General features: G+C 38.3%; 1 protein-coding gene across 6 annotated transcripts in view; it reads right to left on the bottom strand.

Annotated features, from left to right (window-relative positions):
• Positions 1–1014: 1014 nt before the first annotated feature.
• The window catches only part of RNF144A (ring finger protein 144A), a 63460-nt gene continuing 47910 nt past the window's right edge, over positions 1015–16564 (bottom strand). For all 6 annotated transcript variants that reach the window (XM_030447034.1, XM_030447035.1, XM_030447036.1 and 3 more), the window contains 6 exons: positions 13640–13744; positions 13359–13419; positions 12108–12315; positions 10169–10316; positions 8814–8903; positions 1015–5599 (listed from right to left, as the gene is read on the bottom strand). In XM_030447034.1, coding sequence (XP_030302894.1) covers positions 5468–5599; positions 8814–8903; positions 10169–10316; positions 12108–12315; positions 13359–13419; positions 13640–13744 — 744 coding nt within the window. In that variant the 3' untranslated portion in view covers positions 1015–5467. The remainder of the gene's footprint in view (positions 5600–8813; positions 8904–10168; positions 10317–12107; positions 12316–13358; positions 13420–13639; positions 13745–16564) is intronic.

Genomic DNA, 16564 nt, shown 5'->3' with positions numbered 1-16564 from the left:
ATAATTTCACATGACTGAGAAATAACCCTCCTCTCAAAGAAAACTGTGAAGCAAAACATATCCTAATTGTAACACATTGAGGAGAGGAAGAAAGCAGAAACCTTGCTTTGTTAATACTTGTATCTATAATAGGTCAAAACCCCTTGTGGCATTTATAGATTATTTTATGCTGAATTAATTGAACAAAATATCTAAACTAATCTTTACCTTATGGAAAAAATCATTATGGCCCATTAAATTAAAAGAAAAGAATGACTGGGTAGCAAATAATTTGTGACCTTATGTGCATATTAATTATGCACACCATTTTTTTAAAGAAATTGTGCCGGGTTTTTTTTTTTTTTTATGGATATAGACAAATTATATCCTAAACAAGTGATAAACAGACTATGGGAATTTAAGAAAAGACTACATCCTCAACTGCAGTTCAGACAAAATGCAAAGAACCTGTTGATGGAGTCACGAAAGTGAGAATCAGTTCCCACTGTCAGAGAGAGTTGTATAGGAGAAAGGACTGAGACTGAGTTTCTGCACAACAGGTCTTAAAAATTTTCACCTCCCCAATGCCAAACCAAGGGGAATGGAAGCTACTCTGCAATACATCCTGCTTCTATGATAGCCACTCTGGAGGGACCTGTTGCAGCCACCTAAACCAGCACTAAATCTGTGGTGCAAGAATATAGATGTATTTCAGAGTTTCCCTGGGAGCAGCACATCCACCCAGCTGGAGCGTACACCGACAGCTACAGCAGGAGATGGACCAAAGACACAACCATGGGTCAAATTAATTCTAGAGGTACCTACTAGAATTGCTCTATTTGGAAAAGCAAGGAGACAGTGAGTCAGAAACTGCAGTTACACCGAGACATAAGGTAGGAGGTCTCCAGGACACAGGCTGTGCTTGCACTTAAGGATGGGGAGGCAGACACGCACGGGGAGTCTTATAACAAAAGCACTTTTCTTTAGTGAATGCCTAGCACTGAAAAGTCACTATGAAGAATCACAGGAGACACATTCATTTAAAATATCTATTGAAATTACAAATTAAACTCTTCAATATGATTCAAAGTACAAAACACAACATTAAAAGGCATTCAACAGCTCTTTTATACATCACAGTGTTAGTGGCACAGAATGTACTTACATTTCAAATACATCAACAGAACTATTTTTACACTGGTCAAATACATTATTTATACATATGCATGACTCCTTCATGCTTATCCCTATACAAGTTTAAAATACATCCATGATAAAATGATAAAGAAAGGTTCAGTCATGTACCATGAACCTGTACCTAATGTTCCTGGAATTCTTATAAGAGAGATACAAATCAAAGCAATAATGGATACCACAGGGCTCTAAACACAAAGAGCATGCCTTAGTATAAGTGCATTAGAAATTAAGAGCTGATGCAGGCTTTTTTGATGTCTTTATTATCAGTGTCATCAACAACCAGATTCTACCATTTTTGCTCAGGATTTTAGATTATGTATGTGAAATGCACAAACTCTGGTTTTGAAAAAAGCAAACCTGCACAAAGTTTTATGCATGCTGCACTTCACTGAGATGAGAATGGTGTGTCTTAAATATATATATTCCTATATAGTAAAAGATCTACAGATGAAATGCAATAAACTTCATTTTTGTTTTCCTGCCTATAACAATTTAAAATCAAAAGCACTTCATCTTTCTCTGATCTATGAATATTTTATCCTGTCAGCTCCAGGAACAAGAGAGCTTTTCACAATTTTGCTTGTGTTTCCTGCATGTCAGGAAATCAACTGTAAGCCGAGAGTTGATCTAGTCAGCACTTATTTGGGATTTTGTCTAATTCATAAGACAGAGTATTTGAGGAAAGATTATGCTGCTTGGTGTGTGGGGGAAAGCATCCCAAACTCTCGGCCAGCTAAAGTCAGTAGTAGGAGGTTTCAGGACGAAGGCCAACATGAATAAATTGAAATATTAACATAAAACTGAAGTAAGCATTTATATATGTCTTTCAAGACAGAATCTTAAAAGAGCCTCAAAACCAATGAATTAGCTCTCACAGCCCTCCTGTGAGGTAGGTAAACATTGGGCCATCCATTTAAAGGATGGTTAAATTGAGATGAGAGGAGATAAGCAACTTGTCCAAACCCAAAACTATTGCCAGTGAAGGTGGGTGCAGGCTGTGCTGCTGATCTCTCTCAGAACTGTATTCAGCTCAACACATGAATGGCAAATCCAGGGAGATGCAAACGTCTGGAGTCTGGACTCTACACTCAGTCTCATGCTCGCTAGACAGGACATCACTTGACCCCACCAGAACATGCAAATGAAGTACTGTTACAAACTCCATTCAAACCAGCATTAAGACAAGGCAAAAAGCCAGAGTAGCCATAAAACTGCAACAGAACTCATGCAGTGAATCTTATTTTGCTGATAAAAGTCTAAAAAGCCAAAGCTTTTGTTACAGAAATTCATCTGAAAAGCCGCAAACGTTCACTTTTCCATCGCAGGGAGTTTCAATTTCAGAGTTTAAAATAATGTATTTACAATTCAGTTTCAGGGTATTAAATGTCACACTATCAACATGACCTGTAACATGAAAATGCCCCAGACTCAATACATCACCATGTATCGAGTTCCAATAGTTAAGCTGTTACTACATATGAAACAAAACAGTATTTTAAAATTTTTTAAAAAAAACAACAACAAAGAAACAAAGCACCAAATAAAGAATAAGATGGAATGACATTTAAGAAACCTGAAAGGATTAGGTATTTGGTAAATATATGCAGGAATATGGTCTATCCTAACAGCCAGGATGTGAAACTAGGTATGTCATAAAACTCTCTAGTAGCAATTCAAGTATGTTGAGACCATAGAGAGAGACATATACTGGTGGAAGTACACAGTTTTCCGATTATAAATAGTGCTACCTGTGAGCATCGATTATGAAATGTCATTTAAAACCATCTGTATTTGTGAAGGACTTCTTTCAAATCTGGAAATGCATTAATTTTGTCATTGATTATTAACTGGCCACACAGTATGGTGCAAAACTCAACTATATTGCCACAGAAATGTTGTCTCTAAGAAAGGCACAGAGAAAATAAACCTCATATCAGGACACTCTGGTACTGCAAACAGACAACTGCACCTCTGCTATTTCTCACCCCAGCAGTAGAGATCTGTCATCAGAACCACTGCTGCATATAGCAAAATCCCTTAATGCTCCCAATTAGAAAATTAACAACCCATTAAATCTTTACATCCTGTTGTCCAGTGCCTTGGTTTTGTTTTTTTTTTTTTTTTTTCCCCTCCAGTTAAATTACGGGGCCAAGGATGAAAAGGCCACAGTTCAAGCTTACCTGCAGGGAACTGTCCTTCTAAGATTGGTTTTCACTACTTCTGCCCATGGAAGTGGGCAGGTGCTGGGCTCAGGGTACCACTGGGACTCTTGTCGGGGCTGGAGGGAGAGAACCACTGCTTGCTGGACTCAGTTCTGCACTGCCAGAAACTATCTGAAGATATCACAGGGAGTTCAGACTTGCTGAAAACCAGCTACCCTTCATGTTGTAACATCTGAACTCATTAAAATCAAGACAAATAAGCAAATTGTAAATAACCCCCAGCTCCTGGAGCTAAAAGCTATAGCTACAGTTTCAGTTTGGATACTATTAAACTTGGAAGAAGTGAAGGAGAAGGAATTCATTAATAGTTTAATAAAAAGACAGTGGCCCTTTTCAAAATTGTACCCCACGGTCTTTTTATTTAGCAGATAGACAGTATAAAATGAAAGATAATAAAGAAACAAGAAATTTCCTTATGCTTGAGCTATGAAAACATTTTTCCAGTCTGTGACAACAGCCAGAAGAAGTTGCATTTAAGGGTCTTGATACATTTTCAGTGCAAAATTATCCTGGCCTCAACATTTTAATCCATGTCAGTAAACCAATAATACACAGAAAGAAATATGGATGAAAAAAACAGTTAAACAGTCAAACCTCAGTCCACAAGACATTCAAAAGAATGTTTTCCTTCAGTACTACACACAAACATACCCATTTTGTTCAGATGTTTCATGGTGGGAAGTTATTAGTCAACTTCTTGTAGGCTTTGCAATCAGAGCAAAATGGTTTTCAACAAAATATTTCTAAAGAGAAACTAGAATGATTAACAGTATGTTCACTAGCACACTTCTCTACCCTGGAAACACAGCACTGTGCATTCCACAAAACTATTAAATCAAGTGATTATTTTTCAAATAGAAATACTTTGTCACAGCATAGTTATTAACAGCACACACCACACATCATATGATATTGACGCTGAAAATGGGATAAATAGTTTAAATTTAAAGTACAATTTTCACAAATATCCCAGGCATTTTAGTTAACTACAGGGATGACCCTAATATATATTTCTACTTAAAAGGGAAGATTCATTGATAACCGAAGTCTCCTAAATAGTAAAGTTAGTCTTGCATTTTTTAGTAATTGCCCTAAAGACAGAAGCAAGCTATCTTGAACTTCCAAAATATTTCAATAGCACAGCTATTTACACATTTGGTTTAAATAGGATTATATATCTCTCTCTATATAAAAAAGACTAAGATACCTGGATTAGAAGTTACGTAGCCCTGTAACTGTAGCAGAACCCTAAACAGCAAAAAAACCCAAACAAAAGACAATTCAGAAAAACACTAGTGGTCCAGAAGTTAACCAACACCATTGATGCATTGTTTAAAGAACCTTGATTAGATAGCAGGTTTGTGTCACCACTCAATCTTACAGCTTCATCAATTCATTTTTAAATGTAGCTTTCAATCAAACAAATTTCTTGTAAGACTTCAAAAAAATGCTGGAAGGCAACAGCACCAACTTTGTCCTTTTAACCCTCCTCAAATTTCAAGAAAGGCATAGGATGGCCTATATGCACCTTATTGATTTCGTAGTACTTGGAAAAATAGGTACTAAAAAGGACATTGTGATGGCTTTAACAAAAACAGATATACAACATGGCAAAAATCACACTAGGTTGACTATCTGATTTAAATGAAAGGCAATTTGAATATATATACAGGAATAAGACACCAAATTTTGAAGTAAATGGATATGTAGACAGTTTAGATCTATATGCATTTTCAGTTTGTCTTGCTGATGTCATTCAGCCCAGTTCCCAGTCCACTAGCAGGGCAACAGGAACTTTTTTTTGCATTATTTTTAGCAGTATCACCTCTTAGATAGCTAGCTAGGTCCATGGTCTCCCTTTAGCACCAAACTTGCCTTCCATTACCCTTCTTGTCTGTTATTAATTGATATATTCAACAGCAGTAGCAACAGTTCCTGGAACCAAGACTGTGTGTCAATGAAAAGCAGAGAGGGGCTAATAAGGCTACAGCAATGTAAGTGAAAAAGGGAAACACCAACAGCAACAATAAAACCAAAACACATGATGTGATGAGTCCAATCATCCCAGGCTAGGTAGGAAGGGGGTCATCATCTCCTTTATTACATTTGCATTTGCAGCACAGAACAAATGGTGTGGCAAGTAGAAGAAAAGGGGAGGCCACCAAAAGTAGAAGACCAAATCCTGCAAAAATTCCTACCACCTGCAAGAGAAGAGAAGAGAATAGCACTGAATTAGGGATGATGGTTGTCTAGATTGAGCTGACACCAGTGCATTATGTGTCCTTCAGAAGGATCTCTACAAATGCTGTTCTCTTACTAAAACCAGGATTTCCCTGGAGGTGTACACTGAAGTCAGTGCCTGTGATCAGTAAACATGTGGGAAATCACAGAGTGAATGCTCAGGTTTCAGTGCTCCAGTCAGAACCATGCCACACAACACAGTTCCATCACACAAACTGATGCAGATGGTTATTTGTCTTTCTGAGTTTTGTTGTATCCCAAACAACTAATGAAAGAACTGACTAAATACTTTTTTCTTCATCAAGCCTAAATATTACATTTCTGGATCAAGACTACAAAAGAGCTACAGACCCCCACCTTTATGTTCTCCCCTTTTTGCTGGAGCAATCTCCAAAAAGAATCAGTCAAGGTTTTGGCATCGTTTATGTATCATCTGGGAAGATTCCCACAGATTTCCCACCAACAGGAGTGCAAGTTTGGGAATCCCAACTACAGATTAAACCCACTATGGACTGTAATAGCACTATGTGCCAAATGGATTTTTCCAGTCAGGCTGAGCTCATCCTGCTGCTTTGGGAGACATGACCTATCCCTACCTAGAAACATTATTTTTCATTTACACTTATTGATCACCCTCTTCCCAGCATGTGCAGAGGACCAGAGACCTACCCATCCTATTAGCATGCAACGCTCTGTTAGTCTTTAAAGAATTTAAACTTGGAAAATTATTTTTAAAGGATTAAAGTTGAGGTTGATTGCCCAAGGAAATTTTCTATTTGCCATAGTCAATTGTAAAAATAAAATTGCATCAATGTTTTATTGTTTTGGGTTTGGTTGGTTGGTTGGTTTTCATTATTTAAGAAATAATTTAAAAAATTATTTAAGTAGTTTTTGTTTTTCTTTAAGAAAGTAATTTGGATTTATTCACATGAGAGCGTCTGTGAAAAATTTTGAATAATGAAGGCAGGAGTGGAATGCTAATCTGTGAGCAAAACCTGATAACAGAAGGCAAAATGAAGTTCAAGTGCAGTGCTCATTAAAGAATTTTTTTTGGCAGGGCTAGAGATGCTGTTTCCATTTACTGGCAAATATCTATTTAGCCATGGTATAGACAGGATGATTTACTAATACTTTTGTCCACGGACGATTTCTCGTTCTGGTTGCTATGTATTTCTTGGGGGATTTCCCCTCTCAGGGCTGCCAGAGGGCTGAGGGGCGGGCTGGCCGCAGGAGATGGCGCTGTGGGACCGTAACCGCCTCCGCCTCCCGCTCCGCCTGCAGCCCCGGCTCTCGGCTGTCCCGGGATGAGGAGCTCAAACTTCCCAGCCTTGACACTTCGAATGTTTGCCGGGAACCATTTCCTTTCCAGCATCAGAAGTGTGCACGTTTCATGACATGTTATTTTCTGGAGGTTCTGACATGCTGAAACTTCCATTTGCTAATCTCTGCATTTATTTACCACAGACAACTGAAAATAAATTCCAATCTCCTTCAAAAATCGTGAGCTCCAGCTATTGCCATGCTGCTCTTTGGACACAGCCTGTGCCCTTGATGAGCTCTGTGCAGCCCAGGCTGAGTGCAGTGGTCAGACTGCCAAGCTGCCAGTCAGCAATTCCGTGGACAGGATTGATTAATGGTAATTTTTATGAGATATTTAAGTCTTCCTTTCTGCCTCAATATACCATCAAACAATTCATCAAGTTTCTCTCTCTCTCTCTTTTTTTTTTTTTTTTTTTTTTTTTGGTGTGTGTGTGTGTGTGTGTGATTCCTGTTTGTCTTGTTGGTGGTTTTTTTTTTTTTGATTGGTTGTGTTGTGGTTTTTCTTCTGTTGTGCTTTTTGTTTGTTTTTCTGTTATTTTTTTAAACAAAGCTGCCTACTGACTATTACTCATTTTCTTCTTTGTTCCATTGCTTCTGAAGAAGTTGCTGCCCTCAAGTTGCTGCTGACTCAACAACAAGTCATTCCCCCTGGCCAAAATAAACATTATTTTTTTAAATCCACAAACAGCAAACCAAAGGCTCACCTCAATTCGCCTGGGATAAATACTCAAATAAACTTAACATGAGGAAACAATTTCAGTGTTGATTTGGCTTTAGTTTAGCAGAAATATATCCTGTTTGCTAGGGAATCATCACTTTCTATTTCAACAATGTCCAGAATAGGAAGCATACTGCGTACCAAACATATTTGCCCTAAATGCTGTGGCTAAGAACAGATTCCAAATATCAGGCTGATCACTTCCTATTACAGGTATATCAAAAAGCTCATGTACTCACACACTTCCTAAGACACCATTAGCTAAACCAAGCAAAACCCAGCCTCATAGCTCAGGCACCCAGGGGTGTAAATAGAGGGAGAGGGGTGTGTTCTTTCTCCTTTTATTCCAGTGTAGTTCTTTTTCCAGATTTGGGATTTATTCTCTAGAGTTGGGGTTTATGCTTAAATGGAAAGAAATATTTACTTCAAGAAAAGCACTTAATCTGAAGCTAAGGTAGCTTTTTATGGGCATACAGATAATTTAAGAAGAGATGACTCAGATACCCAGATGTCCCTCTATCTCTCAAGTGATTGTAAAGGCACTACATTGTACCAAGTCATGCATTGGCATTTATAGTGCATATACAAAAGTAGTGCAGACAAATTGTTCATTATGAGCATTTAGGTTGGAACCAGCATGCTCTAGACTACAAGATGTATCCCCACAGCCTTTGTTATTTCCAGTTTGAATCTGTTTGAAACTACTGATAAGCTCACAGGGTTACTTTCTGTCCAACCTACATGAATGGGTCAACTGGTCATACTCAGGCTAATTCCTTTCCAGTTCTGGATCTGGACCTAAAGATCCCTTGCAGGATGAGCTTCCCTTTTAATAAGATGGATTATGGTAACCTAGTTTGTACTACAGGTTTACTGAGAACATCTCTCTAGCCTGGCACTTACCTGCTTTGCAAACTTACCCTCCCTAGCTCTCCATAGCTATCTCCCAAGAAGTTTCTTCTCTGGGAGAGTTAACTGTTCCTCTCCAACCTACTGACCCCTTCAAATCTGCTATGAAAATCAGTTACGATTTGGCAAGGAATTTTACCCTTAGGTCTTAAAACGAGTGAAGCAAAAAAAAGGCACCATGACAATAGTAGAGTCTTGTACAGAGCTTTGAAAGATCTGAGCTTTACCTGTGTTCTGTGCCAGATAACAGATGCTCTGGAGTGTCCCAACTTATTTCGACAAGGTCCCTTGTCATAATGTATAAGGAGAAAATCATCCTACAAAATATCAAATGAAAAGATAGGCAATAAAGAGTACAAACTGTAAGTAGTTCCTGAGAACTTATAAACAGGTATTATAAGATAAAGCTTAGTAATGTGGATACAGACAGGTCAAATCTTTCCAAAGTGCTTTGTTTATAACTAAACAACTTTTGAAACAGGTTTGCCATATATCGATTATGAATTGTTCTCCCAAAGGCTCTCAAGCTGTATATTTAAATTCTAGCACATTTAGCAAGATCCAAAAAAAATAAGCTGACCATTGCAAATATTTTACTCACATACAGAAAGAGCAAAGGAAAATGAATACTTGTACTGCAGACTTCCCATCATTGATTCCTTTTAGTAGTTGAAGACTAAAAGAACAATGCAGATTTTTGAGAAATTATGTCTCTATGAGTCCTGTCACCCTTCACAAACCAGCCAAGATAGCAGGCTCAGTAACAAGGAAACACTGCTCTTTGAGCACATGAGAAGCTTGTGACTTAAGGACCGTTAGTAAAGCATTCAAATGGGACAACCACAGGATTTGTATAATCTGAGAAGCTTTCAGGAACCTAAAACATTTCCTTTGCTATTGTTAACAATGCCATAAAACAAATGACATGGAAACAGATGTTGTATATTGTATATTCTCTGATCCTTGAGCATGATAACAGGCTGATTTAAAAAAACCGTAAACATATGAAAGCAGAAGCTTATAGACTGACAAATGACTGATGTTAGGAGAATATTGTATTCTTTTTCATATGTCAGATCTATTACTTGTCCCACAGAATACAATGAACAGTAAACAAATCTGATTGCTTGTCTCCAGCATGGTGACGCACTACATCTACTTTGTTAAACTTCCACAGACTAAGAACATTGCAATACTCATCCTGTAACCCCTTCAAAAAGGAAAACATTGAAAAGTCAATTGAAAATTAAATATTATTTTAAAATTAAAAAAAAAAAAAAAGTCCCTGTTCCCCTCCCCCTGTCACTTGCCATGTAAAGACTGCAAAAAGGATATTTTCAGAAAATTTTACTTTTTAATAATTACTTCATGACTCACATAGGCAAAATGTTAAGACCACACAGCTCAGACAAGTAAAACAGAGAATAAAAATGGTATAAAATTACCAGCATCAACTCTGGTGGGTTGCAGTCCAACAAGTTGGTCAGAATCTAATAAGGTACTATTTAATTGATAGACAGCTACTTGGCAAAGCAATGAAATTCTAAGTTTCTGAGAACCAGAGTGCATGACATGTACTCACATCAAGAGATTCCAGGCAGTACCAGCAAAAGGCATGCTTGCAGTTCTTACACATCATTTGGGCACAGCCTTCATCTCGTTCAATGTAAACTTTACATTTTGGACAGCGTTTGATTGGAGCATCATCATCTTCCATTTTAAAAACTGAGCTGTGGGACAGAGGAATTAATAAGATGTGTGGTCATGTCAGTTTAGAGAAGAACATCTAAGAACTGTACTAAGAATGCAAGCCTACTTTTTAATTTAAAAAAAATAATTAGAAATTAGAAGAGATAAAGATATTCAGCTGAGTTTTATTGTACAGATATTTTGGTCATACTTTATTTGCCAAACATATCTCTAGGGGAAAAAAAAAAAAAGTTTAATGACTACAGTGCCTATGTAAGAGTCAGAACATTTTTCTTCACCACATATTTTAATAACTGGCTTTGTTATTTAGAGTTATTAATTGATATTACAGTTTTCTCATGGAACATATACCTAACTGCTTTCTTTGTATGTTTAGATAATTTCCATTTTTCCTCCCTTCTTCTTTCCCAGAAAAGAGGAGGAAGAAATCCCTTGATGGCACAAGCTCAGACTACATTCCTTTGGACTGAGACACCAGAGAGCAAAAACAGTCTCTGCCCTCCTTAAGGATCCTCCCTAGGAATTTACCTCCAAATCAGGACTCACAAGGTTTTTAGGTCATGTCTTTTCAGAGTTGATCTTTTTGTGTCTAACACAGTCTTAGCACGCCACTGTTTCTGAATTAGGATTAGCACCACCTTTTCTTGTCTTGCAGGACTATACAAAACCATTGGATGTCCCAGAACAACAGAGAGGAATGTGGAAACACTGGAAGAATATTTATTTCCCTTGAGTGGCTTTCTACCATATGCAGGCATTACTCACATCAACAGCTAAAATGTACCCTAAAAAAATGACACTTCCTGAAGCCACTGCAGAGCAACTGATGAGAAATCAAAAGCTTACTGGAAAACAAGACTGACCCTTGACTGATCTTGCCCAACATAAGGATAAAAGGACACATGCTCATTATTCACACTAGGGGCAATGGTATTACAGAAAAATGTTTTAAATGCATAAACTGCACATGAAACTCCAAACACACAGTTGCACAAACTGCTACCTGCACATTATGCTCCAAAATAATGAGAAAAAAACCCGCAGTGGAGTAAAAAGTGAAGCATGAAATAAAAACAAAAAGCAACTAAACCACTAAGGAAAATAGCTAAAGCATTTTACCTTGCCATGAAGTTTAGTAAGCCACAGTTCTGGTCAAGCACACACAAAAATCATGTGCAAATGCTACCACATTTGACCAGGAACTCAACATAACAGCATTATGGCTAGTCACCTGTTATAGCAGAGCTTGAAAGAAAACAAGTTATGAATAGCTATGTCCAAGGCTGGACAGGACTTTGATGATACCCTGAACAATCTTTGAGAAAGCCCAGATATTAAGTGGAACATATGCACAATGGCCTTTCCTCTTCACTGGCTGCTTTATGCCACCAGAAACATCTTGAAGCAGAACTTAAGATCACTGGGCAAATGTGCAGCAGCGATGATGGCTGAGAGAGTATCCTAAAAATCTCTGTCTGGCACAATGCTACCAACCCTCACACTGTCCAGCATAGCAGCAGCAATGAGGTGATCTCACGAGCTGTGTGGATATCATTTTTTTTCCCACTGGGGCAAAAGAGTGGCTGATAGAGGCTCATGCAGTTTCATTTTGCTTTGCTGAGAATGGAGGCAAGAAGTTAGGCTGCCAAGAGCTATCCAGTTTTGGAATAAAGCATTAAAATAACAGGAATGACTAAGTGAAGGAAACAGCTTGAAAAAAAACTACAGGAAAATACCCCTTTGTTATTCATACCCTCACCTATTCAAAGATAGCTTTGTTTATAAATACTTGATCTTTTGCAATACTTTACCTTGTTTCTCCTGGAAGAAAAGAGATTGGCATGTTCTCTTGACAGCCTTGACCTGGATGCCAATTAGCTTTGCAAGCAGAGCAGAACTCAATGTCACAGGCTTTGCACTGGACCAGCTGGGGGTCCTGTGGGCTTGGTTCCTGGAGCTGGCAAACTGCCTGGCAAGTAGAGGATGGACACCAAGTCCGACACGGATCCAAAAGCACTTCTGTAAAGGGACATAAAAGAACAAGATTCAAAGGCAGTTACAAGACCAGCCTTCAATAACAATCTATTTCAGCTAAGGTTGACTGGCAGGGCATTTGAAGACAAATTTTCAAAGGAAGCCTTTTAATTTATGCTACCCACTTAGACAGAAATCTGGCCAGCTTTGCAAATGGGCACCAAACTAAAGTAAATTTTCCGAGTGTGAATTAATTGCCCATATTCATTCACAGAAATAAACTTGTTCTGAGAATGAGATGTTTTCTTCAGTTATACTTCAAGATAAATAAAGAACATACTGTGCAGATATAACCTATCAGAAAGTTTTTACAGTAGGACTCTTATTTCAAGTTGGTCTCTGCCCTAATGTAACTACATGATTAACAGTAACATACTATTGTTATACAGCTTCATCCCTTTCTTTGAGGCTGCTTACTGGAAAGACCTTTCACATTTCAAAGCCCACTGAAGTCAAGAAGAACTTATCAATTACTTCAGTGGTCACTTGTCTGTATCCTACCCTCAGCAAAAACTTACTGTAAATTCTCTAGGGCTACACAGTTCCACATCACCATAGGCACTCAGTCAGCTTATATCCTCATAAAAATTAACAATGCTCAGGCTATCATGAACTGCACAGTAATTCTGCACCAGATACCATCACAGGAGATAATAGTGGCTCCATAAAAGGGGTCATTTCAACCCCTTGTACCCTAGAGTACTGGCAGTCAGCTCAAGCAGCAAAATTCAAAATAGAAATCATTGCCTCCCTTAGTTATAGAGCAATATAATACATAGCAATTTGCTTTCCTTACTTTATTCCCTGAATTGCAACATTCTGGGAATCATCCAAGCAAGAACAGAAAAACAAATGTTTTCCATTTTTCATTTTGTTTCTTTTGGTTGGTTGGTTGGTTTTAGACAGCCAAACATTTAATGAAGAGTGCTACTGCACAGATATGTGTAGAGGCAGATTCTGATGTAAGGGATGGCTCTGCAGTGAAACCATTCCCACAGCCTTGCAAGGAGTAGTGTTACATGCATTACCTCTTTCAAACTGTAGCTTCTTATACCTTTGCATGATTTCTGAAGCAACCATGCACTCAATCTGTTGAAAGAAGGAAAAGATAGGTTTCCAATTAGGAAAAGCAATAATCGGAGGCATTTTCAACAGAAACAAAATATTTGACCTTTAGAGAATTATTAAAAACATATGTTGGCAACAATGGCATCTATAATATAAAGAGTAAGACACATTTAAACATGCTGAGAAGAAAAAAAAAAAAAAAGAAAAAACCAACAAACAACTATTTGCAGTAAAAGTGTACCTCATTTTCTTGCAGATGACCTCGCTTTGGGCAGGCAGCATCAGGGCAGCTGATTGCTGTTTCTAGACCTTCTTTGATCAGAAGTTCCACATACTGTTTTAGGCACTGTAAAAAATCCAAAGACTGAGTTAACTATCCCACCAAAGATAAACTACACAGTATTTAAACAGCTTTACTTTGAAAACCCAAAGAACTCAAACTTGTTCGAAAAAACAGGTATTACTCTGTCTCATTTACAATCATGGCCACACTTACAGCTTTTGCCACGGTTATAGTTTTAAATAGAACATTTCAAGTTAATGTCCCAATCAGTTAACTCTTCCTTAATTTAAAATATGCAGCAAATTGAAAAATAACAATCATGGGGAAAAGGACAAATCAAACAGGGAGCTAGGATAGGATGAAACATGATAGAGCAGCACAAAGATAAAATTAGATTAACCACACTCCAAAAATCTTTATGCTACTGGAAACCACAACACAGCATAGTAAGAAGTAACTAGCCATAGACATCTGTCAAGCATACCAGAGAGCAAAAGGGAGTTGTGTACTTTGCCTTCTGTTTCTAGGAAAAAAGAAAATATCTTAGCTTCATGGTTACTTCCTTTTCCATAGGAAGAAAAAAGTGGGAAAGTTAATACTCAGAAGAACTACAGTTTCCAAGGGGACTGAATAATAAATATTGATAATACCAGTAATTTTCTCCCTTAGCAACCACAGCATTTAGCCCAAGACATAACTAAAAATGTAGCATCTCACACAGTAGTGCACAGCACATCTGTCAACAAAACAGAGAAGAAATGTGGCCATTTTAGAGTAAGGAAAAATTAAGATGAAATCTTTTCATTCTTGAAGTGCAACCACCCCCTGTCTACCTCCACATATCAAGGTGAGAGTGACAGCATACGAGGGGAGCAATAGAGAGATGTCCTTCTTCCTGCAGATACCTTGCAACTTCTACCAGCCTGAGACTGTGCAAAAAGACCAAATGAGGATCTGCCTTCCAACAGGCAGGTCACCTTTGGGATTCTCACCCTGCTCATGAGCTTAGACAGCAGTGGTAAACTGAAGATAATTACAGAAAGCAGGTCCCTAACCCTCTTACCAGATATGTGAGTAGAGAGTGAGGCTGGAGCAGCAGCAGAGTGAAATGAAGATAAAAAATAAGCCCAGCATACATCTGGATGGGAGGCAAGAGGAATTCCACACTCTGCAGCAAGCTGGCAAAACAGGGACTTCAAGTACCATTTCCAGACAGAATCTGCAAAAAGTACACAGCAGAAACTGACCCCCCCATCAACCTGGGAAGGCAAAGGGCTGCATTGACCCTGCCAAATCCTGCATGCCTAAGTGCAGGTCAGAGCACAAAGCTGCTTCTTCCTTCCAGCCACACCATCATACAGGCCATCAAGGAGTGTATTTCCTGCCCAAGTGGCTTGTAGCTGCTAAGGTCCAGACTTTGAGCCTACTCATTCAGCCTCTTCTCTTTGTGTTCTGACTTTTAGTATGCTTATTCTGCTCCTTTCAGAGTCCCTTATTAGTGTTCTCTTTCAGATTTTACTTCTAGCAGCTTGACTGCAGTGAAAATGTCACTTCCTGTCCACATAATTTTTCTGCTGCTCTGATATACAACTTTTCTGCTGACAAAATGCATCACCTTGATAATACAAACCTGCACATGTGTAAAAAAATACACATGAGACAGATTAGGGTCTATGTATTCCTCTTTATCAGTAGGGATTCAATGAAAACAACTGTTCACTTAGTAGATGTTTGACTTGCAGAACATTTCCAAGCATTTTCTTAGAGCTCTGCTGGGTGAGTGGAGAACCACTATCAGCAATCACAGCAGACTCATCTCAGCAGGAACCAGGTCCTAGACTGCATGCCTTGGCAGACTGCAGTTTCATCTGTAGTGAGGTAATAGTTCTGCCATAATGACACTTCTGGCTCTTCCCTTTCTCCTCCATTTGCAGACGCCAAGTGTGGACTGAAATGAAAATTCATACATTTTTAATGCCAGCACTTAGCACTTATAAAGTACTTTTCAAGCTGAATGAGCTTTGCTATCATTAATCATTAATGTGGTTAATTCTCTTTCTCAACCTGTTTGGGACCATAGCCAAAGCCTATTTGATTTGTTTCCTTTTCCTTACATCTTCCATGGAATGACTCAGTTCATTCCTGCCACAAGCTATGCCTAAGGCCTTCCACTTCCCCTAATGTGGAACCAAGCTCCTCAAAGCCAGCGCAGGCAAAGTACACTTTTTATGCTCTACCTTCTGGGAATTCAGATGCTGTCTTGAGGCCAGGAAATATCACTGTAAATTAGGCAGAGAATAAAACACTCTATCCACTCAAGTCTTTCTCACTCCAGAGATTGCTGAGGTGCAAGAAAATCTGAGGTGCTGGGTAGCTGTGGCTTCTCTTGAGATTGGGCACAAAATTCACTCTTGTGTTAGAAGATTTTAAACAGACTACAGTACTAGAAATGCACCAGGATGCAAGCAGAACAGCACAGTAGGACAAAGTATTCAGTTACATTCTATGAAAAATTCAGGACAAAATGACTACAAACAGATGACAAATTGTTGCTTATTTTCTATGGAGCTTGCTGTTGATACCATGCTGGAAGAAAACATTTTCATAGCCTTTCTATAAGAGCAATAAAGTACTGTATAGCATGGATTTAAAAATGTAGGAATATATGTAACTCCAAATACCCTTCAAATGAACTATGTTATAAATAATTTTTCTCAGAGAAAAGAGGAGCTGAAGTTAGGTGTGTAAGGACTGAGGTTTAAATAAGGTCACAAAACATCCTTCTTGTTGTATATTGACCATTATAAAACCAATATTCTGAGTTGTATAATCTTCCTTTATTGGATGTGTGTCAACTGCTTTTGTATGAAGCAATACTTCTGC

Source organism: Calypte anna, chromosome 3 (assembly GCF_003957555.1).
Source record: "Calypte anna isolate BGI_N300 chromosome 3, bCalAnn1_v1.p, whole genome shotgun sequence".
NCBI classification, from domain to species: Eukaryota; Metazoa; Chordata; class Aves; order Apodiformes; family Trochilidae; genus Calypte; species Calypte anna.
Note: the sequence above shows the minus strand (reverse complement) of the source record. Positions and strands in the feature narration are given on the sequence as shown.